Source organism: Microtus oregoni, unplaced genomic scaffold (assembly GCF_018167655.1).
Source record: "Microtus oregoni isolate MIOR12 unplaced genomic scaffold, Mior012 000035F_ref0000213, whole genome shotgun sequence".
Classification (NCBI taxonomy): Eukaryota; Metazoa; Chordata; class Mammalia; order Rodentia; family Cricetidae; genus Microtus; species Microtus oregoni.
Genome location: NW_024543094.1, coordinates 1,396,781 through 1,424,379, shown reverse-complemented (window position 1 = coordinate 1,424,379; position 27,599 = coordinate 1,396,781). Strand labels below are relative to the sequence as shown.

The 27,599-nt window shown below is 36.6% G+C and overlaps 1 protein-coding gene across 1 annotated transcript in view; it reads right to left on the bottom strand.

Annotated features, from left to right (window-relative positions):
- Positions 1-27,599, bottom strand: part of Sugct (succinyl-CoA:glutarate-CoA transferase) — a 674,235-nt gene that overhangs the window by 359,124 nt on the left and 287,512 nt on the right. Inside the window, exon 12 of the mRNA XM_041630811.1 lies at positions 9,384-9,486. Coding sequence (XP_041486745.1) covers positions 9,384-9,486 — 103 coding nt within the window. The remainder of the gene's footprint in view (positions 1-9,383; positions 9,487-27,599) is intronic.

Here is a 27,599-nt window from a genome sequence, read left to right as displayed (position 1 = left end):
TCTCCATCAATCACTATCTTGCCTGAGGCCAGATCATATGGAGGCAGTCTCTTAACTGAGGTTCCCTCCTCTCCAAAGACTTTAGCTTGTGTCAAGTTGACATAAAATTATCCAGCACCGTATGCTAATATATGCTTCCCTCTAGTGGTATACATACTTTACATATATCTTTCAGACGTATGTAACATTTGTTATTCATCTTGATTTTATGTCATTTGCTTGTTTATTATGTGTGTATATGCACATGTGCAAGCCATAGCACATGAGAAGATATCAGACAACAATTTGAGGAAGTCAGTTCTTTCAGTCCACCTTATGGGCTCCAGGGATTTAATTTTGTCATCAGACTTGACAGTAAGTACCTTGACCTGATGAATTATCTCACCATCCAAATAGTTGCTACTTTTATTCAAATATTTTTCCAACTAGCCCAGAAAAATAATCAAGTTGGAAAACATCCCACTGGGGCTTTCATTGCATTTATAATAGAACGGTAATTAATCCAGGAATAATTGATGTATGAATAATACTGTCCCCTCAGTTATGAATGACTATGTTTTTACAGTCTTTTCAAACTCCCTTCTAACTTTCAACCAAGTAATACAGTTTTCTATAAAAGCTTTCTATTTTGTTTTTCAGCTCTTCAAAAGCAGCCAGCACAAACAAAGTCCCTAAGTCTAACAATGTATCGGAATACAGAGATGATCACTTATTATATTTTCCTGTTGCTAGAATAGAAATAATTTAAGCAACAACTCTGAGTTTCACACAAAAATAAAAACTAAAAAAGAAATGGTCAATCAGATATGTTGTTATTAAATAGAGCTTTCACAAAAGAAAATACAGATAAATTGCTATTAAATAGAAATGTTTAAGATATAAATTATTTGAGTTGAGAGACATTAATGAAATAAAATATTGCAAATTATGCAAAACTGAAAATAATTCCTAGATAGTTTTGTGATTGTCTAGGTGGATGCCACTCACATTGCAGCAACCTACAGCATCCAGAGACTTTAGATGAGAATGGCAAAACAACATTGCTACAGGAATAAAAAAAAAACACAACAGGTTCCAAAGACAAGATAAATATTTAAATATCTAATCAACAATCTTTCAGTATGCCTTATTAGAATTCATTCAGGATCTCAAAACGTCCCCCAGAAAACACTAATTAACCTTTCCTGATATTCAGCCTGTACACACCAAAAAACAGATTGTGTCTCTGGATGAAAAGGTCAAGATCTGGAAAAAGTCAACGATAATGCTGTGGAAGTCTACTCTGAAATAGTGTGAGAATGTTCAGAAAACGCAGGTTTTATATTTGGAGCTGAGAAATTAGCTGCACGCTGTGCAGGCTCATCAGGAAGAGACACAGTGTCAAAGATAGACCCAGGAAGTCACTTTATAAGACACCAAGAAAACTGCCATATCCTCAGATAGGAGATATGTCAAGATCACTAAACAGTAAAAGCTGGGACCCTACACTGTCATCTTCCTAATTACTGGGGGATAGGGGGGATCGATAACATTGTGATTGACTAATTACAAGAGGCATTTAAAGGGATGAAGAATTCTTTGGCAAGTTTCACGATGAAGGCAGCTCTTTGTTATATTCCATACTTCGGTTAAACTACTGAACTGGAAATCTCACAGTGACTTATGTGCATCATCTCTGGCTATTCAGACACTCAGTATTTAGTTATGATGCCTTGACGGCACAGAACACCTTCTCCATAAAGCAGACCGCCACCTCCTGCTTGACAGTATGTCTTCTTCTTTTGTGGTCCTTCACCATCCCCTCCCATACAAGATTCCTAATAGGAGACAAAACGTACAGCAGGCCACCCATTCCTGTTTGTAGAATGAGTAGTCTGAATTGCTGTGGCTTCCTTTGGGTCCAAAGCATGCCTTTTACATTTTCTGAAGGGTTCAGTCAGATGTTGGTTAAGGCATTCCAGTGGGCTACCTAGGTGCAAATCAGGGTGATGGTTCAAGCAACTTAATGTCTGTTCAGAAAGTACCTAAGCTCCCTAGGTATGTCTATTTAAAATTAGCATGGTATGCATATAATGTTAGCCTTACATTTTACTAAGTTTCTTCTTAAATTGTAACACAAATATTATATAGGGATTCTTCTCAAAATATAAAATTGGATGTTTCTGTCTTACACATAATATTTTAAAATAAGACAAATTCAAATTTTTGCTATTCACATAGATTTAAACTGCATCATTTCTTCAAAAGTTGGACATATCATGCCAGATCCCATAAATCAAATAACTTGTAAGTAATAAAATAAGTAATAAATGCAAATTTTATTTTTCATATTATATTTGTTTGTTAGGAACTTTGTGGTGATATTTTGTTTCTGCTATAACACATAAAGCTTGCCTGAAATCTAGCCACACTAGTTAGCCATAGAGGCCAGGCAATGGTAGCACACATCTTTAATCCCAGCACGGGGGAGACAGAGGCAGACAGATCTCTATGAACTCAAGGCCACCCTGTGCTACACAAGATTGAAACAGTCTAAAAGTGTAACGTAGCCAACTGGTGGTGGCTCACTCCTTTAACCCAGCACTAGGGAGGTGGAGACAGGAAGTGATATTGTTGGGAAGAGAGAAGAATATATAGCAGAAGGAGACAGGAGCTCAGCATTCAGTCTGAGATTGTGTAGAAACATCATTCAGTCAGAGGACTTGAGAGACAGGATACCCCATTCAGTCTGAGGATTTTGTAGAGGTAAGAGCTAGTGACTGGCTGCTCTGCTTCTCTGATATTCAGTCAAGCTTTATCATGAACATAATATAACCACAGAACTCATCTTAGTTCAGGATTCTATTATTTTAAAGATACACCATGACCATGGCAACTCTTATAAAGGAGAACATTCATTTGAAATGGCAGCTTACACTTTCCGATGTTCAGTCCATTATCATCATGGCAGGGACCACAGCATGTGTGAGCAGATGTGGTATTGGAGAGATAGCTGAGGGTCCTACATTTTGCAGGCAACAGGAAGTTTACTGAGATCCTGAACATGGGAAACCTCAAAGCCCACCCCCATAGTGACACACTTCCTTCAACAACGCCATGCCCACTCCAACAAAGTAACATCTCCTAATAGTACCATTCCCTATGAGATTATGGGGTTCAATTACATTCAAACTGCCACAGAACTAATTAATAGACAAACTATTTTACTTAGACCTTTATCAACAAGTGTTATGTGAAATCATGTGAGTCTGTTAAAGGGTATCAAGAAATTATTTAGGTATAAAATGGGGATAAACTCTCACTGTTACAGATTAAATGCCACTGAAATTCAGCTGCACTGTGCTGCCATTCTGCCCAGGGGCACTCAAATCCAACCACTTCAGCAGGAAAGCAAGAGAGTACAAGACCCCTCATCCTCAGCTTTTAAGCAGTCATGTATGCAGAAAAGTCTTGTGCTCCAAAGGTCATTGGCTAAACAGATAGAAATCCCACAACAAACAGGCAGAGTCCAGGCATTTTCCTACAGTATTAGATAAGGACATAAGCCTTGTATAACTCCCTAAAACCCAAGCAACTCTGTTAAAGAATAACATTAATTAAAGATAGTATTTAGTATCAGTTCTCAGTGTGTGTGTGTGTGTGTGTGTGTGTGTGTGTGTTGTATGTGTGTGCGTCTGTCAAAAGGCAGCCACTATTTTGTGGTTCCTCTGATGCTTACTATATTAAAGTCTTTTTTTCCAGATGCTCAGAAATTTTTCCAAATGGGATAAAATAAAATCTCTTAGAAAATATGAGCTAGCCTTGAGATTAATAAAACCACTAACTTCACAGACTTTCACAAATGATGAGATGAAAACAACAGTTTTCAGCTGTAAAGTATTTCAATACTTCACTTTGTTTCTATGATACGCTTATCCCATACGAAATATTTACAGAAGGGGTTGTAATGACCTTCTGGGATGAGAAGAATAAGATTCCTGTAGGAAACACTAGAACTAAATTTGATGGGATGCAAAGTTAGAGACGGCTGTGAAGAGATGGCACGCCGCCACAGGGTGGGGTTTTGTTTTGGTTCCTGTTAGAGATGCAGGTGTTTGGCACCAGTTAAAATCAGGGCCAGCTGCGATATTTCAATAATCCTGATGTTTTTCTAACAATATTTCTCAGAAGTGATGCTTCCTGGTGATGTCTTACACCTGACATATTCAACTTGTGTGGTACAAATGGGAAACTATGGCAAATAACACCTATTTGTGACACCCTTCGCCCTTCTTCCCCACACTCAGGCCATGGCATCAAGGATGAAGAAATCTTAGGTGCTCTAATCATTCATACTTCTTAACAAAGCAGTTCAATATAAGATGATGATACTCAAGAATGAGCAGGAAGAGTCTGAAGGGCAATCCTGAGGCAGGTTGGAATGTTCCTTGATCTCACTATAGATAACGGTGTTTTAAAACCCCTCTCTGTAGTAGGATCCATACCTAGTTTTGCAAGAATTTGAATAGTTTCTATTAAAAGCTGCATTTTCTTTTAAGTTTGTTTGAGTTGGAAACCCTCAAACCACAATGCATCTCATGCACATGTTCCCAAGGGCATGTTCATAAGACAGTGCTGAGGTCATCTAGTAAGCTGTTGAAACGTTTTGAGAATGCCTTTAATGTACTGCACAATATTGGCCTGATTAAAAACAGTTATTTTAAGAATGCATTTGGGAAACAGGCTAGCTATTAAGATATATATATATATATATATATATGTGTGTGTGTGTGTGTGTGTGTGTGTGTGTGTGTGTGTGTGTGTAGATAATCAATATTACACTGTATAATGCATAGAACTTCCCTCGTATAATTTGTCATTGGGTGAGGAAAACAATAAAACTATCACTTCAAGAGTTTTGAATCAAAACATCTCAGAACTATTTGTACACTCAGGCCAAAACCCCTGTAGTATTTATGATTAACAGTGAAAACTCACAGGGGTCATGTGAACCATTCAAAGACCAGATCATTTAATCAGAGGATTAAGAAGTAGACAACCTTCCATTTAGCCAAGACAAAATGTATCATCTGTTGATTTTCAGTTGAGATAAAAATTCAACTTTTCTTGGAAAACAAACATATGATGAAATTTTGGGGTTGGAAATAATTTTTACCATCAAGTAAATGTTCATTTTCTACAAAGAATTTCTAATCACGGGTGGGAAGTAAGTGGTCTATTTGATAAGTGGCACACAAAATTCTCCTCTAGTCTTTGAGTTCCCTGTTTCCCCCCCCCCCCCCCAGAGCTGGACATACTGCTTTTCACTTCATCAGGGACTTCCTTCCCGTGCCTTGTTCCAGGCCTTGTACTTCACCCAAAGTGATTTCTCATTGAGCAAGCAGCTGTCCTGGCACAGCACACATGGGGCATCGGGCCACAGAACCAGTGACCCATCCCCACATCTGAATGCAAGTGACCAGTTCCTTGTACCCAGGGCCAAGAAACTCTGTAATTCACCAGAGGAAAAAAATAAAACACTTCAAACAGAAATCATACTTCAAAAAATGTTCTATGGAAAATTAAAAACTATAAAGAAGTGTCAATCACAAATGAGTGAGGGCTGCACACTTCTGGCAGAGAATTTGTTAATACATTTTCATAAGATGGTAGCGGAGTATGATTTTAGGGAATGAGTTATATAGCTAGAGTAGATATGACTCTGTCCATGGGCATAGATAAGTCAAGAGTAGCCTTAACAAGAATAAAATATAAAGGGCACCATCTTAAATACTATCAGGTGCTCTGCTAAGGCACTATGACCAACAAAACATCTAGAATAAAGAACTGACTTGGGGCTTACTGTTGCAGGGGGTGGGAAACATGACAGAAGACAAATAGGCACGGATCTGGAGCTGGAGCTTAGAGCTTACATCGAGATCTGTAAGCATGAGGCAGAGAGACCTAGCTAAGAATTCAAAAGAACGAGACTTTTGAAACCTCAAAGCCTTCTTAAGGTGACACACTAACTCCAAAAGGCCACACCCCAATCCTTCCCAAACAGTTCTACCATCTGGAGCCTAAGCTTGCAAACATATGTGTCTGGTGGGCACACATTCTCATTCAAATCACTACAAGCACCATTGTAATGAAAGCTGCCATTACATTGAGCTAGCATGTAGCCTTCCTTGTACCCCTACTCTGTGCTAAAATTCCACCTGATGCTGTCAAGAGAGAGATAAAATTTCATTTTAATGTTTAATATTTAAAGAAACTATAGTTTAGAATGCTCATAAAATTAGTAATCAATCCTGAAAATATTTTGCATTCAGTCTCCTGAGGTCTTCAAAAACAATTCAACTAATCCTAAAGAAAAATTTGGTCAACCCCTTTTCCGAGGCACAGAGGAACCACTTGAAATTTTAGGAAACCTGTATTCTTCATACTTAACTAAATTTTCATTTTATGGTTCATCAATCTACAAATATTATTGAATACCTGCTAGTTCAGTCACTTTTTAATTGATTTTTCAGAAATGCATAGAATATTAAATTTGTACTAAATTCCTAACACTTGGTACCTAGTAAACACAATAAGGTAAAATAAAATAAATAGAATAAATAAAATACTCTTTTAAATGACCATTTATATTTTTATTTGTTTTGTTTTTGAGATAGGGTCTTGCTCTTAGTCCAGTTGGCCTGGAACTTGCTATGTAGCCCAGGGAGGAATTGAACCCAAGACATTTTATCTGCTTCAACTTCCTGAGTGATAGGGTTACAGGAATAAGCCAAAAAGTTGGCAGAATGAACAATTTTACATGTCACATTAATGTGTTTTCCTAAAGCATCTTATACATTTTTAAACTATGATTTTCCCTACATTGTACAATTCTTTCAAAATTCAAAATTTTAGGGAGATAAGCACTTCACGTGGAAGGGGAAGGAGGCAATCCATTTCTTGGAAGGAACAACTAAGACCACCTGAAAATTTTACGGTCATCTTTTATTATTTCTATAATGTTAAGAGTACATTGCTCCCTAGTGCTTCCAAAGCCCAGAGAAGCTGCACACATATATTTTAGTACTTATATTCCAAAGAAATATCTGTTTGTGAATGAAGAAGACAACTCTCTTTTGCTTCTCGGGTTCAATTATCAATAGTAATGAGAGTAAAACTAAATATTTCTGATGATAAAACTATGATAATTAGAATTTATTTTTGGTGGGTAAAAGGGCATTTTGTAGTCTTTGAAGGTGCTATGAGAAGATGGTAGCTAACAAATAATATCATTCTTCTGAAACTGACAGAAGGCCTAATTACTAAAACAATATGCTATAGACTAACCCCAAGAAATTTTTACCGTCCAAAAAAATTTATTTGCAATGAAAAGTATTAAATAACTAAATTTCACTCGTAATTAATCTAGACTATTAAATTTCACTTGTAATTAAGGGATAATTAGTTATAAAAAAACATTTCTAATTGTTTTTTTATAATAAAGGACCCTGAGTCAGATATAGGGGTAAATGCTGAAAGAGCAGAAAACAGAGCAGCCAGTTACTAGTTCTTGCATCTATCAAATCCTCAGACCAAATGAGGTATCCTGTCTCTAAGAATTCTCAAACTGCCTCTATGAAACCTCAGACTGAATCCTGAGTTCAGATTTCTCGCCTTGGATTCCTCTCTCCACCCAGCCATATCACTTTCTGTTTCCACCTCCCTAGTGCTGCTAATAAAGGTGTGAGCCACGGCTTGGCTCTGTTTCTCTTTCAGACTGGTTCAGTCTCACTTAATCCAGTGTGGTATTGCATTTCACCTGCAGAGATCTGTCTGCCTCTGTCTCCCGAATGCCAGGTTAAAGGTGTGTGCCACCACTGCCTGGCCTCTATGGCTAACTAGTGTAGCTAGCTCTGTACTCTGATCTTCGGGCAAATTTTATTTGTTAAAGCACAAACAAAATATTACCACAATGAGCCAATATTCTCTCTGAATTACCCCACCACTTGAGTAACTGAATGGTAGTAAGTAAAATTAAAAAAAAAAAAACAACCTAAAATTAGATAATCTTGTAATATTAACATTACAGAAATTCACTTTTGCTTTTTGGTATCTTTATTCCTAATTAAAAAAAACACATGGCATAGCAAAAATGCTGATGAATAATTTTTAAGAGCTCTCTCTGGGGAAATGTACCCTAAATTGAGAAAAGCTGGAAATTCTACACATTTCATAACAATAGCTTAGAGCAATAGTTAAAGACATAAAGTGAGCCAACCAGCTTTCTGGTAAACAGGCATATGAGCACGTGACCATCTCTTCCCAGGAGTCAGCAGACATAAGGTCCTGATATTCGGGGTTTCTACTTCTCACACAACACACACCGGACAGGCCCCCTAACTTCCCCCCTAATACTTTCCCATTATTTTACTGTGATAATAATATTTCACATTCTTGAGAGGAAAACAAAACAAAGCAGAATTTCTGAACTTCTCTACTTTTCTACAGTAAGTCTGGTAACTACTGAACTAAATGCATTCACATTTCCTTGAAGTGAACATCTATGTAAAATAAAAGCACTCATGTTAAAGACATTCACTTTCCAACAGTTTTTCTCCTTTAGAAAAGTGTGTTTTTTCAAATAATTCATTTAAAATTAAAAACTTCTAGTATATATGGATGAAGAACTCAAGAAAGAAATACTGCATAATTTTGCAAATGTTAGAAACTGTCAAGATTTCTGAGTCATAGTAAAATATTCATAGAATAAATATTGAGTTCCCTTGCTTTTGTAGGTTATTACATGAATCTGAGATATAGCAAGTTGCTTCTATTTGCTATGGTAATTGAAGTAATAAAATCAAAATAGTTCGACAGCAGCGAAACCTGAAGACTGTGATAGAAGGAGGTGCCCCTTCTCCTGCTCAGAACACATCCTATCCACATAATCTTGATCCTAGAACATCACACAAGTTACCAAACACATAAAAAGCTTGAACTCTACACAACTAAGCAGCACTTGTTTTGCACATTTTGAGACAGCAATACAATCAGAGTGGATAGTAACTGTGAAACTTATCATATTTATTTCTATAAATGGGGATTTCTGTGCCCTGACCCCGGGCTATATTTATGTTCTTCCAAAAAAAAAAAAAAAATAAATGCCTGGGACTTTGGAAATTTTAGGTAGCTTAAGTATGCTGGATCTAGCAGACTTGAAAGTATGAGTGTCGGCAGCTAGTTCATTCTAAATTTTGATTTCTTTTATATTTTGGACCCACAAGCAATTTTAATAAATAGTAAAATCTCATATCAGATTTAGACTTACGATCAATGGTTATTGTTCCTTTATATATGTCAATAAGGATTTAAAAAAAATAACCAGAAAATTCAAAAGTGCAAACCTGGGCTTCGGCGAACACATCCTTCATACTGTTGATTGGACCATATGGGATCCCACTTCCTTCAAAGAGACAAAGCCACTTGGCAGTTATTTCTTCTGCAAACCTAGGTGCAGACAAATAGCATGTTTTACAATCTAAAGAGATGACATGAGCTCTTCTCTTTTGTGGCCATCTTTCAAAATAACTAAGAGTGACAAAAATATGCTTCTTTGGTTTTCTTTCCCCTGAGAGTTTAGAGAAAATGAACGACAGAATGTGACCTAAGTGGTCGTCCTGTCAGTGCCTCCACTCAGGTAGGTGGAATGCTTCCTCCTAGTTTTAGCCTAAATATTCTCCGACAAAGTATCCCTGGAAAGGAAACATTTTTGGGGGGAGGGGGAATGCAGTGAATTACAACGCTTTTGAGTGATCTACAGATATAATCATCATAATTGCAATGTGAGCATGAAATCATGGCATAAAATGTTGTTTAGGTTTCGAGTACAGTATACCAGGTTAGAACACTAGAAAATTCCTCAAAACTAAAAATAAAATAGTGCAAAGGTAAGCTACCAACAAGGCAGAAAACTATTAATAGCCACAGTCACTGGCTCTATCTACTTGTTAATCTTCACTGTGGTGTAAGAATTGTAGACATCTGCCCATGTATTCCGTAGCCAGCTTCTACATATAAAGCATTATTTCTTATCACTAAGCACAATGACTTTCCTTTTCTCTTGAACTGTAATGGATACAGAATTTTACAAATGGGATAGTTCCACATGCCTGCACTACCAGCTCTTGGGAAGTGATATTAGGAGGATCAGATCCAGGTTATCTTAGGCTACATAACATACACATTTTAATTTCAGCCCCATAAATTTTTGTTGTTGTTTTTTGTTGTTTTGTTTTTCAAGACAGGATTTCTCTGTGAAACCCTAACTGTCCTGGAACTCAATTTGTAGACCAAGCTGGCCTTAAACTCACAGAGATCCACTTGCCTCTGTCTCCCGAGTGTTGGGATTAAAAGCATGTGCCACCACCTCTCAGCCAATCCCATGATTTTTACCTATCTATATGTAGTTTGAAATAATATAATTTATTTTGAAAAACTGAAAATCAAGTTTTTTCATGAAAACACCATAATGTAAGGATAAGTATATCCTGATTCTGGTTTGTTCTTCACATTTATATTTCCAAGACTTCTAGATAGATGGATAGATACATACATACATACATACATACATACATACATAGTTAGAAGCACATCATCACATTGGTACATGTTGAAAGAATCTAAAAGATACTTTGAACCTGGAACCTTTTCCATAGAGTGTCAATTATTTATATTTTCCTAAGAAAACACAATAATTTTTTGTTTTAATAGTTATAATAGTTGGTCTGATAAATTTACAAGACTAGTAGTTTATCAACAGTGGACCATACAATTGGTGCAAAAGATTCACACAGAAAATGCGTGTCAATATCTCAAGGAGTCAGGCTAGCTAGAGGAAAGTTGGTAGAACACATGAAGATTTAATATTTATACAAATTTTCATCAGTGTGCAAAAAAGGTTTTACTTCATGTTGGGGGCAAAAGGGGACTCTAGCTCATGTTATGGAAGTCAACCCATGCACTTTAGAAAGGCAATTGGGGCATAGGCAGCATCAAAGGCCAAAGCTGTGGCATGGGTGGAGGCGGAGCAGGTCCCTAAATGCCACATGCTGTGGACTTCGTTGAGCAGCGCAGCTATCTTTTTTAAAATTGTTTTTATTTAGCTATATATTTTTCTCTGCTCCCCTCCCTTCCTCTCTCCCCTCCTACTCTCTACCATGGTCCCAATGCTCCCCATTTACTCAGAAGGTCTTTTTTTTTATCTACTTCCATGTGCATTAGATCCATGTATGTCTTTCTTAGGGTCCTCATTGTTGTCTAGGTTCTCTGGGATTGTGACTAATAGGCTGCTTTTTTGGCTTTATGTCTAAAAGTCACTTATGAGTGAGTACATATGATATTTGTCTTTCTGGGTAGAGGTTACTTCACTCAATATGATGTTTTCTAGATCCATTCATTTGCCTACAAATTTCAAGATCTAATTATTTCTTTCTGCTTTGTAGTACTCCATTGTGTAAATGCATCACATTTTCCTTATCCATTTTCGGTCAGGGGTATTTGTTTCCATGTTATGGCTATGACAAACAATGCTGCTATAAAAATTCTTGCAGTATGATTGAGCATCCTTTGGGTGTTTACCCAAAAGTGGTATTTCTGGATTTTGAGGTAGGTAGTTTCCTAATTTTCTGAGAAATCGCCATATTGAAATTCAAAGCAGCTGTATCATTTTGCACCTCCACCAGCAATGCAGAAGAGTTCCCTTTATCCCACATCTTCTCCAGCATAAGTTTGTCATCAGTGTTTTTGATCTTGACTATTCTTTCAGGTGTAAGATAGAATCTCAGAGTTGTTTTGATTTCAATTGCCTGGACCTGGCTGTTCCTGCCATCTTTCTACCTGTTTGATTATCAACCCTGGAGCTTCAAAATGTCTGTTTCTTCAGCAACAAGTCTGAACTGATTCATTAGCTTGCATTTTGAAGATTAAAACATGGAGGTGTTATCACGGAACAAATTCTAGTCGGCGTTCTGCACCAAGGCTTACCTCCCAGCAGAGCGCTGACATATCTGGACGATAGCAACATCGCTTGTCACTAACTGAGACAAGACCGACTTTTAATCCTAACATCACCCAACTCTGAATTCCTGGGTCAGCTTGCTTACCCTTTCTGCATCCCAAACTGTCCGTGGTTTACAAAAAGTATAATAACTGTAAATTACTTACAGAAGGATATAAGTAACCAACAAATGACATTTATTTGGCACCAATTCCACTCACAATAAAAATAAACATAACAATAAAATCTCCCATAATTGCAGATCAACATTGAAATGTTAGTAATTTCTATTGTAGCCAATATATTACTGCTTCTCTGTCAGATAGCTTATAATCACAAAAGTTTAAGTTTCTGAAATTTTTAAAATACATTTTTATATTTACTTTTTGTTGTTGTTTGTTACCATTCCTTTATGCCTTCTCCTATAAAACATCGTTGTGCTGACGCCTCTAGGGATTCAGTGATGACTAGACTCAGGAATCTCACTCGGTCCTCATTAGGCTTGCAGCTCCACCATAGGGAAGGAGGAGTCAGAGAGTCAAGCTGAGCAGGAAACAATAAATCAGGCTTTTACCAGGCCAACAACTAGGACACTTAGAGACAATTTAAAAAGGTACCAACAAACACTGCTGTGGAGAGGCCAAAGAGTTGAAAGGTCCCTTTTCATCTCATCTCAAGAGCTAAGTGCGAGGTCAAAGCCTCAGCTCTGACAAGCAATGGGAGTGTGCATGCTGACCTTGTGTTGAGTCCCAGTTGGACAAGGCCTGCATGTCTCTACCCAGACCTTAGAAGTCATGACAGTGTGTGGAGCCTGTGTGACTGCAGAGCAAGATGAGGCCTGTGTGCCTCTACCCACAGCCTGCTGGCTTCAAAATGTTTAATGACAATGTGAAGTCAAAGAAATGTGGCCTCTTCCCTTGCTGGCTGAAAGGATTCTTAAGGAACTCAAAGACAGTCTTTCCACTTCTTCATAGTTCTTCTTAACAGAGGGCAAAGTCTCTGTGAACTGATAAGAGCATCAGCCCCGTTGTACCTGGAAAACTCTTTCCCTGGAACATTTGGGCAACATCTCTGACTCGTAAACTTTTTGTTGCCATCTCTTCTGCATAGATCCCTTAGAGTCGAGGGAAGGGGTTTGGTAAAGATATCCAGTTTAATGCTGAGTTTTCTAAAATCTCTCTCTGTCCAATTGTGGGTCTCTGTGCTAATTCCCACTGACTGCAAGAAGAAGCTTCACTGATGAGGGTTGAGTGACACACTGCTCTATGGGTATAGCAACGTGTCATTTGGAGTCATATGCCTGCATAAGATATATACAAGTTAAAGTCAGACAAAATCACAGCATGAAGTAGGAGGATGGGCACAGATTCCCACAACAACCAAGGAACTACTTGAATTGACACCTGCTGGGAGAAGGAAGAGAGTTTTCTTCGGTGGATGAGCAGTTGTCCAGGACAAATTTGACTTCACAATCATCCTCTTTTGTTTGTTTTTGAAGTTGTTATTATTGCAGTTTGAGAGACAGATGGGGGCCATGAAGTTTGGTGAACAGGGGAGAGGGTTATCTGGGAGTATTTGAGGGAGGGGAAAAATGCAATAAAAGCATAGTGTACAGAAGTTTTTTAAAAGAAAAAAGAACAGTCTGTGACATATACAAAATTAAGGCCCTTATGTTTTTTATAGTTATTATTATTACTGAGTAGGATGCGTATTTGTGGAAGTCTGAGGAAAACTTTGTTGAGCTCCTTCTTTCCTTTTACCTTTAAGTGAGTTGCAGGGTTCAAGCTTAAGTAATCAGTCTTGTGCTACAAGAGCAGAACTTAGGTTGTCAGACTTACAGGACAATGTGCTTAGCTATTTCATCAGTCCTGTGTTACTCTTTTCTTACACAGAAAACATTTCATCAATATGTACTAAATTATTTGATAGTATATTAGAAAAAATAAATGAATGTGATGATATGGAAGCTAAAAGAGGATAACAAAATGACATAGAAAAGGTGCTCCTCCTTTCTCCTCCATTCAGGTCTCCCCAGTACTGCTACCATTAGTCTTAGAGTCCCCTCCTCTCAGACTGTCTCCTCTCCTTTGGCAGACCCCAGCCTGCTTCCTACCAAGGACACTGTAGCAACTCAAAGGAGCCTAAACCCAGAGAAGCTGACCTACATTCCCTCTTCTTCCTCCATTCCAATGTCCCTATTCTTGCAAACATTATCATCTATGTCAGAAAATACTCTCAAATTCCTTCCATCCTTTGACAATTCATAATATCCTAGCTCTGCTTCCTACCAACACCCATGTAGAAAGTGCATGTGGTATAAGAACCATGAGGGTCAAGCTGTGCTCTCATTCCCCTCCTCTTCCAATCCAGTCGTCGACACAACATCCAACTTCCAAATTGCCTGTATTCCACATTCTGTGCCTAGCTACAAACCAGTAAATGCCCTGAACCCTTATTTACTTTCACTCAAAACCAATCTCCAGATTTAGTAACAAGTGCACATTGTCTTTGCAAGCTCTGTCTGATCAGTCTTGTCTGCACTTTTCTCCAGGTTCCAGGCTCACCCTAATCCCAATTCCTTGAAAAGCAGCCCAGGCTGATCAGCCCTCCTGACCTTAGCTTACCCTATCTCATCAAACATCCAGATACAACATATGCTAAGGTTTAGTCTAGTGTGTTGAACTAAGTTCACACGGTCCCCTCCTAGTGTCCAGCCCTATCTGTGATTACACATCTGTGTGAGGTTCAATTTTAACTCCCTGGAACCACGTCTGCTCTAATGATTTCCCAAACTCAGGCCTTACTGATATATCATGAATGTTGTTCTATCCCAAGGCAGTCAAGAAACTCAGATGAGACATACTAATAATAAAATAAGTCCACATTCCCAGATCACATTTAAAAAAATACAATATGAAAAGACAAGATAGTACACCTCCCCCAAAGTCTACCATTCTGTAGAAATGTTCTTCAATGAGAATAATCTATATCAATCCCAGGACACAAAAAAATAAAGTAAAAAACAAAAATTTCATGAAATAACTCAAGGACTTTAAAAAAGACACAATAGGATAACTCAATACATTCAAATGATTAACTTAAAGAGAACAAATGCTTGAGGAATGCCCAAGAAAACAAAAGTTTAAACTAAATGAAATACCAAAGACAATCTTGAATTATAAAATCAAATTCAATGCAAAGAATATTGATGAAAACTTAAGCTGAAATGAAGATGGAAATGAAAAATTCATTATCCCAGTTTAAAAACTCTGGACAGGGAGAGGCTTACCAGTAGACTGGGTCAAGCAGAAGATAGAATACCAGGGGTCAAAGATGAAATAGAGATTTTATACCACACAAAATCAATGATTATAAAATTGTAAAAAATAAACACAGAAAAGAAATGTTCAGGAAATGTGTGTGGGGTATCATTAAAAAGACCAAATCTTCAAAGTATAAGCACAGATGAAAGAGAAGGATCCCAGGTTCATAAAAAGACTACAACAAACTTATAGAATAAAATTTCCCCAAATTAAGGAAAGGCACCCCATACAGATACAAGAAGCACTCAGAACACCAAACAGAAGGAAACCATAGTTAAAACAAGAAATATACAGAAAAAAAGAAAGGGTATTGAAAGCTGCAAGAGAAAAAAACATAAACAACATACAAAGGAAAACCCAGCAGAATAACAGCTGATTTCTCAATGGGAGTTTTAAAGCCTGAAGAGTCTGGAGCAATGTTCTTATAGTTCTCAAAGAACACAGGTGCCAAGCTAGATTAATGAACCCCAAAATTATCTGCCATAATGACAAAGGAAAAAAATGTTCATACTGCAGACAGGCAAAAAAAAAAATACATGCTTATCCAAGCAAGCCCTCCAGAAGTGATACTTCAGATTGAAGAGATGAATAAGCATAGCCATGAGATTGTAGAAAGAAAACAAGTGATGTTAAAATTATTGAAACACAAAGTACAACGAAGAACACAAATAGCAGAAAGAAGAGAAAAACAATAAAATAACTATAATCAACATATACTTTTGATAGAAGTTTTAAATATTACTGTCCTCAACACTCAAACAAAGGACCAAACGCTATCTTACTGGACTAAGAAGCAAAACCTACCTTTCTGTTGTCTACAAGAAAGCAGAAGTTTAAACATGCATAGCCCTAGAGTGAAGAGATGGTGGGAAAGTACTTCGGGCAAATAGAAACTTGAAACAAGCACGTTATCCCAATATTTTTAAAAAAGGTTTTCAAACCAAAATTCATCAAAATAGAAAAAGAAGGACATTTCATTTAATCAAGAGAATGATTAATCAAAATACCTTACAAACTTAAACACATATATGTCAAGTTTTGCAGTACTCAATTACATATAAAGTAAACTTCTGGAATTAAAGACACAAATTAATACTAAACTTATTAATAGTAAGTGAATTCAGCACTGCACTTTCTTCAATAGATAGGTCATCTAGACAAAAAATAAACACAGAACCATTAGAACTAAATGTTATCATATATCAAATAGACCTGACATTTATCTATAGAATATTCTACCCAAATCACAAAGAATGTACATTCTACTCAGCAGCCCATGGAGGCTTCTCTAAAGTATACCACATTGTGGAAAACAAAAAAAGAAAAAAACAACAAATGCAATAAAACTTACAATCAAAAGCAAATAAATCTTTACTAAGTACACAAACTCATGAAGATTAAACAGCTTATTACTGAATGACAAATGAATGAGGGAAGAAATCACGACAGAAGCAAAAGAATCTTGGAACTAAATGAAAATGAAAACACAATACAACAGAACATCCGGACACATTAAAAGCATTCCTATGAAAGAAATTTATAGCATTAAGTGCCTACATTAAAAAATCAGAAAGAGCACAAATAAATGAGTTAATGATGTAACTCAAGAATTTGGAAAAACAAGAATCAAACAAACCTAAATCGAGTAGATGGCAAAATATAATAAAAATCAGAGCAAAAATAATGAAAGAGAAACACAGAAAATGATACTAAGAATTAAAGAATTCAATACGACTGTTGTTTGAGAAGATAAACAAAATCCACAAACTCTCAGCCCATCTACTAAAAAGAAAAACAGATATGGCCCAAATTAACAGACTCAAAAGGGAGGAGGGATATGTTACAACAAGCACCAAAGAAACTCAGAGTATTATAATGAAATACTTTTAAAACCTGCACTCCATTATGTTGAAAATCTTAAAGAAGTGGTCAAGTTCTAGATTCATCCAAACCATCAAAGGTAAACCTTAGGGAGACCAAAACCTAAACAGACCAATAAAAATAGGGAGGTTAAAACAGTAATAAAAAGCTTTGAAAACACAGGCAATGACCAGAAGGATTCATACCAGAATGCTTCCAGACTTTCAAGGAGCTATAGCTAATTCACAGAGAGAGAGACAGAGAGAGACAAAGACAGACAGAGAGACAGAGAGAGAGAGAGACAGAGGAGAGAGAGAGACAGAGAGACAGAGGAGAGAGAGAGAGAGAGAGAACTTCAAAACTACTTCATTGAAGCCAGTATTGCTTTAATATTGAAGTGAAGATAGCAGAAAAAGAAAACTGAAGACTTACATCCCACAGACATAAAAATATTTGGTAAAATACCTGATATATATGAAAGAGACCATCCACCATGATCAAGTTGCCTTTATCCCAGAGATACAGTGATAGTAATTCAATCAATATAATAAATCATATAATTGGACTTAAGACAACAATCACATCATCTTGATCAATCACATATTGATCATCTCAATAGATTATTAAAATGTCTTTGACAAAAGCCAACATGTGTTCATGATAAAAGTCCTAAGCACAGAAAACATGCCTTAACATAATAAAAGCTATATATGAGAAACCCAAAGACAACATCATCCTAAATCCATTTTTAGAACCACAGAAGGTCCCATATAGCCTGAGCAAAAGAAAAGAAAATGCTGAAGGGATTATTATTTCAGATTTCAAGATACATTACAGAGCCATAGTAATAAGAACAATATGTTACTGTCACAAAAACAGACATGTAGACCAGCAGACTAAAACAGAAGACAAACACATGAACATGTAACCATTGCTATCTGATATTTAACAAACATTTCAAAAACATTCACTGAAGAAAAGATAGCATCATGTACAAAACAGTATCTTCACACATAGAAAAATGAAATAAGTATCTACCACCTTGCATGAACATTAACTCCAAATGGATCAAAAACCTCAATGTGAAACCTAAACTTCTTTAACAGATAGAAAACATAGGCAGTAGCCTATAGGTTATAGGTGTAGAAAAGGGTTTTCTGAATAAGACTCAACATATTACAGAATAGAAACAACTCTAAATGCCCTTCAACTAATGAATGGATAATGAATATGTGGCACGTATACACAATGGAATACTATTGAGCTCTATAGAAAAAAATGAAGTTATGGCATTTTCAGGTGAAATGAAGCAATAGAGATGATCATATTGAGCGAGTAAACCTAGACCTGGAAAGAAAAGCTACATGTTCTCTCTCATCTGTAGGTTCTAGCTACAAATCTTAAGATGTGAAAATATAACCCAGAAAAATGACAGAACCAGGACAGTTAAGAGTGACCACGGAGCTGAAAGAAACACTAAGAGGAAAATACCAGGATAGAGGTGATATAGAGGTATAAATGAGAAAATGGAAGTCTTTAATTAGAGAGGAGGACTGGCAGTCAATAGAGAAGGAAAGGGTGGGAGGAATAAATAGCACTAAGGACATTTAAGAAGTCATAAGTAATCATATAAATTTATATTTACCTAAAATCAACATTAATACATATAAATGTATGTATATACAAATGAATACAGTTCAATGAAATTATGCCTCAGGCTAACAATGCCCCCTTAAGAGCCATACACTAACAAAATCTCAAGTATCAGATATGAGAAACCTCCCATTAATTGTTGCCAAGAGAGCCCAAAGCTCCCAAGACAATATAAAGTGTTTCTGTTGCCCCTAATTGCCTCCTAGAAATTGAAGATAAGCATCTATTGCAGAAGATACCATAGAACTTCAGACCTGAAAGAGTCAAGTTAGATCTGACCCTAAAGCTTTTTCCTTCAGAACGGTCTTTCATAATACCAGAAGTTGCTATGCAAATATCAAGGAAGAGATGTAATTAATAGTTGTACCAAGTTATGATTACTATGAACCACAACAATGCTCAGCATGGCAAGATATCCCTAAAGGTGCAGTAGTGATACACATACATTAATGATAATCAACAGTTGTTTAACTGGACTTCAGACCCACTTAGGAAGAGTGTCTCCCTATTGATGACATAATATTTATATTATATTTATATGCCTCTCTATTGATGCTACAGATTTATATTACATTTGTGTATCTCTGTATTTATGCTATAATATTTTTGCTATATCTGGGCATATCTTCATGTGTGGTATAATATTTTGATTATGTCTTTGGATCTCTATTTATGCTATATTATTTATATCACATATATTATCTTTATGTTCAAAATAAAGTGTTTATATTATGTCTGTTCACCTCTCTATTCAATATAGTTTTATATTACATTTGTGCATCTCTCTAATTAAGCAAAGTATTTTAATACATCTGTGTATCTCTTCATCTTACTGTATTTATAATAAATATGCATTTTTCATTGAACTCCTAAGTAACATGTTTTGTGTTTGTACTACAATTTCTCTTCTTATTTGTGAAGTTAATTTGTCTATCCAGTTTGTCAAACATGGATATGTGGCTCATTTATTTTATACAGTGAACATTTCTTGTTTAAATATACTACAACGATTTTTAGGTTGCTGGTGTGTTTTGAACATGATGTACCCATAGTATCTGGTATCTGAATACTTGGTCTCAGACATTGGGCATGGAACTAGATGGTTTGGCATTTGCCATGCTGGCTTTTGGTATTGTTTTGGTACAGTATTTCCTTACTATGTCCCATTCCTTGATTTTGGAGTGGTAATGTACATTATCAATCATACTATTGGGAGTAATTGGTTTTTTTAATTTATAGAGTTTACAATTAAGAGATTGCCTAGATTCTCAGAAGTGGCTTTAGTCTCTGTATTTTAAACAAGGCTAAGATTGTGAATGACTATAGAGAGTTGTAAGTTAGACTAAATGTATTTTATATTATGAGATGGCCATAATCCTATGGGAACTAGGAAGTATAATGTTGTGGTTTGAATGAGATGATGTCTCAGTAGTCTCAAGCATTTGAATACTTTGAATACAGCTGAATATTTTACATTATGAGAGGGCCCCAAGACTATGGAGGCTAGGAAGTAGAATGCTGGGGTTTGAATGAGATGGAGCCCCAGGAGTTTCAGGCATTTGAATACTTACTCCTCATTGGTGACACTGTTTGGAGAGATTTGGGAGATACGGTCTTATTGGAGGAGGATATCCCTGGAGGTAGACTTTGAGAGGTTAAAGATTCACACCATTCCCAATTTGCTCTCTTTGCCTCCTTCTCAGAGTTCAAATGTAACTTATCAGCCACCATGCTTGATGCTAACTACCAAGCTTCCCAGCCATAGAAGACTTCTATCTTTCTGGAACCATAAGCCACATAAAAGCATCCTTTTATAAGTCGTCTTGCTCATAATGTTTTACCACAGCAATAGAAGAGTAGCTGACACTGTTGGTATGTTTGTTTGTGAGAGAAGGTCTCACTAGTGCAGAGTACCTGGAATTCACAATAATTCTGCTCATTCTCCTGAATACTAACACTATTCATTTTTTTTCATACTAATGATCCGTTCTCTACAGAGTGTTTCCGTTATTCATAGTTTTTCTGTATAAATTATCTATTTCTTTGTAACACGTGTTTCCTTCTCTAGGGCATATACAATTAGTCACAGACAACTTTCACTCTCTTCTCTTTAGCCAAACAGCTTCCTACAGGATTTCATGTCCATTGCTATTTCTACCACAGCCCATGTTCTTACCGGTTTTGTTACTATCAGAGTTAAAGTTCTGTCAGTCTGAGATGGAGTGATACCTTATAGCTGTGTAAGCTGCATTCCCCTTATAAAGGGAAATCAATATTGTGTCCTAATGGCCACAAGATGCTAGATATTGTTTTATTTCTTTTTCTTTATATATTATGGACTTATTAGAACTGTTGAATAATCAGAGCAAAGACCCTTTGCCAAATATATGCTTTCCAATTTACTTCTAGACTACAGCTTTTTTTTCTTACTTAACTTTTCAGATAGAAAATATTTTTTAATTATTTATTTATTTATGTATTTATTTATTTATTTATTTATTATGAGTACAATATTCTGTCTGTGTATAGCCTGCAGGCCAGAAGAGGGCACCAGACCTCATTACAGATGGTTGTGAGCCACCATGTGGTTGCTGGGAATTGAACTCAGGACCTTTGGAAGAGCAGTCAATGCTCTTAACCACTGAGCCATCTCTCCAGCCCGATAGAAAACATTTTTAAATTGTGGTGTGGTGAGGGGGAATATAGCAGTGTGGATGGTTATGAGTGTGCATGCATGGTATGTCTGTGATGTGTGTGTGTACAAATATAAAAGGTCAGAGGAGGACATTGTATGTCTTTATCACTCTCCATCTATTGCCTTCAGACAGAATCTATTACTGAATTTTAAGCCCATTGTTTCAAATAGATTGGGCTGACCTGTGATCCCCAGGACCTACCTTTCTACAGCTCCTAATGGTATGGTTCCAGGCTCATTTGCTCATGCCTGCTTTTTACAAATGTGCTAAAGATTTGGTCTTTGGTCCTCATACTTGTTCAGCAATCATTCACACACTGAACATCTGTCCAGTCCAAAGATTTTACTTTTAATATAGACAAATTATTATTCTTTTGCTTAAGATTCTAGCTTTTGTGTTGCTTTGAGAGATAATAGCCCCTAGTTTATAAATTTATTCTAAGAAACTAAATGAACATACTGGAGACATTTAGAATAGTATATAGTACTAGTTAAGTGCTATTTTAGTATTAAGCAAATACAACTAAACTAGCATTATGGGGAAAGAACTATTGGCAGGGAAGGGGCAGATACGGTAAGGGAATTTTAGAAATAAAATTTTGATAGAGAATTGCATTCCTACAGGAAATGATCTTTAGAGAAAATGAATAAACCTAAACCAAACCAGTGAGGCTCTACAAGATTCAGGCTAGAATCCCCAGCTCAGTAACTATAAACAGGCTTGTAACAGTTCTATAACCCACAGAGAAACAGCTGGAATGTGTTGGTCAGTGTTCCTACCATAAACAGAATCATGGGTTTAATATTTCCTGTAATTTCTTTAGACCTTATTTCCTCTTGGGACTTTTTCTCTCTATTTTACAGTGAATTATTGTTAAAATTATCTTTTTTCCCTTGAGCATTCGCTAGCTCTCCCCATCATCTGCATGTTGATGTGCAGGGCTCACAGAAGACAGAGTGAGCACATATCCAGGGAACCCAGGCAAGCCTTCTTTCTCAGTGTTACGCAGAATTCCCCATGCAACTTTCTCTTAAACACAATGAGACAAGAGCTTAAGTCGCCAGCATATCTTAAGACTCACAACTGGTTGTCAGTAAATCAACAATTCTGATTCACACTATCACTCACAGCTCACAAATGAACTGTTTCACAGAGATTTAAATGCAGTCTGGATCATGTATCACTGGCCTGTCTAACATTGCCACATCTGCTTATGAACTCCAGCAGCATTCTGCAAATCTGACTCCAGAAGGTTGACAGAGACACATTGTCTCAGTTCTGTGACCTAAAAGGTTGCCTATCTATGCTAGAAAATAAGCCTGTTTAATTGAGACACCCTTATTAAGAGCTACTAATAAAGCATTATAAAGTTACTGGGGAAAAGTTATTTATTAAAAAGAAATAAAAGCAACTATAACTTTATTATGTAAAAATAATTTTGGTTTATGCATATTCTTTAGCAATTTAATGAACCTATATTTTTAAAATTAAAAATAGTTATACTATTTTGTGATCATTTTAATTTGGCAATCCTGGGTATAGGTCAAAAAAGTTAACCACCGTATCATTTGAATCGCTTCAAAAATATCCATTGGAGTGAATATAAGGAGGAATAAATAACACTAAAAACCTTTCAAAAATCTCTCATGGAAACCTACTACTTTAATCCTCCTAACACACATACACATTTTTAAAGTTGAAATGAAGCTACTCTCTAAGAGAAGCAATGCCTCTCCTAGACACCAGAGACTAACACAAAAGCCCAGTCATGAATAGTTTCTTTTTTTGGAGTGTTGGACAGTCAGGTTCCATTAATACTCAATCAGCACAGGATATTGCCAATGCTCTTGGTGGCCTCCTATAACTTGACAGTAAGACCCTATTGCTAAACATGCCACATATTTGAATTGTACAACATGAGGAAATTAATCTGTGGTCAAAGAAGTTTAATCCCTACTGACTGGCTTTTATAGTGATAGAAAGTACTCTGCAATCTGTTGGAGAGCATCAACAATGCTCTGCTGTGAATCTAGTAATAAACAATAATAATTATTCTGGAGAGATATGCCTATGGGTGTAATAGTGGCACAAATGTCATCGGCGTAACCAACCCCTTTCTGATTAGATTTAAGTTCAGTCCCACAGGATGAAACCTGTACCTCACACTATTGTCAGGCCAGGAAACTATGGCTACACAGGTCATAAGCCATAGGGAAGACTTACTACTAATATTTTGCTAAGTGGACATGTTATTAATCTGACTTCTAATAATTTATTATTTTACCTATAAGTTAGCATATTTCTCAGTCCCCATCACAAAAGCTTCTACTTGCAGCAAGGTGACTAATACAGGGACTCATAAGTATAGAATGAACAAAAAATAAATTGAAAATTACTCAGTTCTAAATATAATACATACTTCACTCCCTCTTACCAAGGCTCAGGGATCATTACAAAAGAGGTGGCAGAAAAAGCACAAAAGCCAGAGGCAGTTAATGGCTATGAATGACTAACACTGTCTTCCAGAAATAGCCCAGCAGCTGTAAATATGAACTCACAGCAGTTGTGACAGCATACACAACACCAAATCTCAGTTTGGATAGCTGAAGATAGCACATTTCTTGGTTTCAAAATATATTAAGAAGCTACAGGACCACAAAATAATATGTTCATGGCATAAAACATAGACCAGTGGAAGGTTAAATGGGGCACAAGTACCTATTACAAAGTGTTTTTAAGAATTAGGTATTGTTGATGCCATTGCTAGACTTCTCAAACTAAGGCCTTCTGGTCTATACTGATTCTATAGCTACAACACCTCAGCTGTAATCTAAACTCAACTGCATGGAGATGCAGTGCAATTGTTAAAGAACACACACTATGGTCCTGTTTTAATTTTCTTTTACCAGGTCCCTGTTTTTAATATATCTGTGCTGAATTCAATTTGAAATTATTACAGAAAGGAAATTTTCAAATGAAGTATGAAAAAAAACCCATGCCTTACAAATTTGCCCATTTTTCTCATCTGTGCTTTTCACGCATGAAGAGTCTTGGGAAAGAGAACACGAGAACACTTTTTTTTTTTTACTTCACTTAATAAAATAGCATGAGTATGGTGGGGAGAGACTTAGGCTAGAAAGGGTACTCACGATTCCTTGGGTCCCAAAAATGAAGAATCCTCTAGGAAACCCCCCTCACCCATGGAAACAAACATCGGGCTTGTTTCCCCATTGTTTGCCATGGGAGTGCATGATAGGTGATTCCTGAGAAGCAACTCACCCGCAATGAAATCTTTTCCCCCTTCTCCTTATTTGTTTTCCTACAGTACTGGGCATGGGACCCATGTTTGTTCTGTGCTTGTGAAGCAAGCCCTCTACCACTGAGCAGCTCTCCATCCTGGATTTACTTAAATGAGGCGATCATCTTCCTAGTCGTTCTGCTCTGCCTCTGCCCTCCTTGCCATGTCTTTATCATTTTCAAAGAATCCACTCGGGTGAGACACCATACTGGAAGTGCGAGACAACAACTGCTCACCCTCTTCTAAGAGCTGTGCCTGTGTGCTTCCTGATTCCAGACGAGTAGGGAGGAGCTTTGTGTCACACCCTCCCCCACAACACCCTTCAAACTTCTCTAAAACTTCCCACCAAATCTTTTTTCAATAAGATAAACATCCGTTTGCTAATTGCTCAATATGACATCTATAAAAATTTAAATAATCTATACCTTATCTACCAGTCAAAAAAATATATTTTTAACATAATAAGGTAAAAACAAATCTTAACCAGAAAACACATTCAACCTAACTTGTGCTTTAAAAGGTGCAAATTCAATGACTGTGAGACTTTGCCTCAAACAAGCAACAATAAAAATTCTTGAAAACAATCAATTAATAACTAACAAGAAAGAGATTTGTCAATTTAGTGAAAACTCTATTATCTAATGAAATACCAATCAAATGTCTTTAATAACCATAAATTTTACCTAGCACAATTTTAACCCCACCATTCAGGAAATAGAAGCAAGTAGATATATCTGAATTTGAGACCAGTCTGGTCTGCATAATGAGTTTCAGGCAAACCAGAGCTACATAGGAAGAACTTTGTCTCAAAAATAAACAAATAAATAAAGGTCACAAATGGGAAAAAGGAATAAAAATTCTTAATATACTATGAAGCAGCCATATAACAGGCCTGTCTGTGACTAATTTACAGTAAGCTTATAGCCATACATACCTTATATCATATGCATGCACATGCAACAATTTTAAGTAAATTCACATTATATGTATAACACTATATGAATATTATATATTAACAAACTTCTAAAACAGTTTGAAGATGCAATGTTTATAAGATCTTTGTGTTTAGTGCATTTTGAATCCTCTGAAAGAGTGAGCGAGACATGACAGAGAGATGGTTAAAGCCTTCTTGTGGTTTAACAGAGTGCATGGGGATCCCCACTGGCTGGTAGCACTATGAGGCAGGAAGCTCGCCGGACTCTTTGCTGCTGTGGTGTTTTGCCAGGACACTTTTACGGGACAGGCTATGTGCCAGGCACTGTTTTAAGTGCTTTACATAGATATCACATTTAATCCTCACAATAATTTTATGGAATAAATCCTACTAGCATCCCATTTTATAGACAAGCAGCCTGAAACCCAGGGAAATTTGAGTGGTTTGCCAGGTCACGCCTATACAAAAACAGAACAAGCAACCAGACAGTGCAAGCTCTAGGACCCATATTCTTCAATCCATTACAGATACACACTGCAAAAGAGTAAGCCAGTGAATGTGTGTATGAACGGCTAGTAACTCTGATAGATTATGACAACTGATAATCTATCAACTCAGGAATTGTTTTTCTTCACTCATGGTGGAACCGGGAGAAGGAACATGAATTGAACACCGTCCTGCTCTGATGCTCTGTAACCACAATAGCAGCCAGCTACAAACTCATTATTTGTTATGGGTGCTTGGCAAAGTCATTCTAAGACTCAAAACAATACTCGACAGAATAGGAGCTTAATTCATGTTTGTTGAATGAGAGTTTATTAAGAACCTTTTTCACGTTTACAAAAGCAAAGAGTAAGAATTAGTAACCAATATTGCTTCCTTAAAAGCAGCTAATAGTAATTCAATTCCATTGTTTTAATTGGGTTTGATGTAGAAATATGATGGGAACCCCTTAATTTCATCAGAGCTACTGACAAGGCCATCCAAGATACCTTTGTGGATCAGATAAACACATGGCCCCCTCAGGTGGTTCACACATTCCCAGAGAGTTGTTCCCCTCATTGGGTAGCAAAGCTGGTTACTACCACAAAACTTTGATGGAGACTTGCTGATGGCATTTTGGTGAACATCGTAAGAAACAGAAGCAGCTAGAAAAAGCAATCTTGTTTAACAGGAGTTGACGTCATTTTAAATGGAATAATAAAAAATGTATTTAAGGCCTCAAATAATAAATACATGAGAATAAACAACAATCGGCTTAAGAAGAAAATAGAAAAGAAATGTTGTTTTGTGGTTAAGATTTTATATAAGTCAACATGACACAGAACATGAGTGACACTAACAAAATTATTGTGCTCAAAGCAAATGAGCGACCACCACATTGCTGCAACCCTGCCAGACCCCTGCCAGTACTGCACAGAAGTGCTTATTGTACGGCAGCCACTTTATAGCGTCCCTTTAATTCTCCCCACATTTTTAAAGTCTGGAATTATTATTATTATGCCCAATTTATAGAGAGAATAAAATCTAAAATACCTATAACTTAACTACTATAATATCTTAATAGGACAGAACAACCATTGAAATTTCAAGTTCTACTCAAGCTTCAGCTTCCCATGACAACTTTATTACTCCTCTCTTGTCCCCAGACACCAACAGCTGGAGAGGCTGGAGATGCCTCATTCAGTGTCCTTAATCAACTTGGATTTCACTGAAAGTTCAGAGAGCATCCTCCTCTCATTTCAAATCCCTATGGCTCTTTACTTGTGGCCTAGATTATACTTTAGAGGGAACCCTGAGC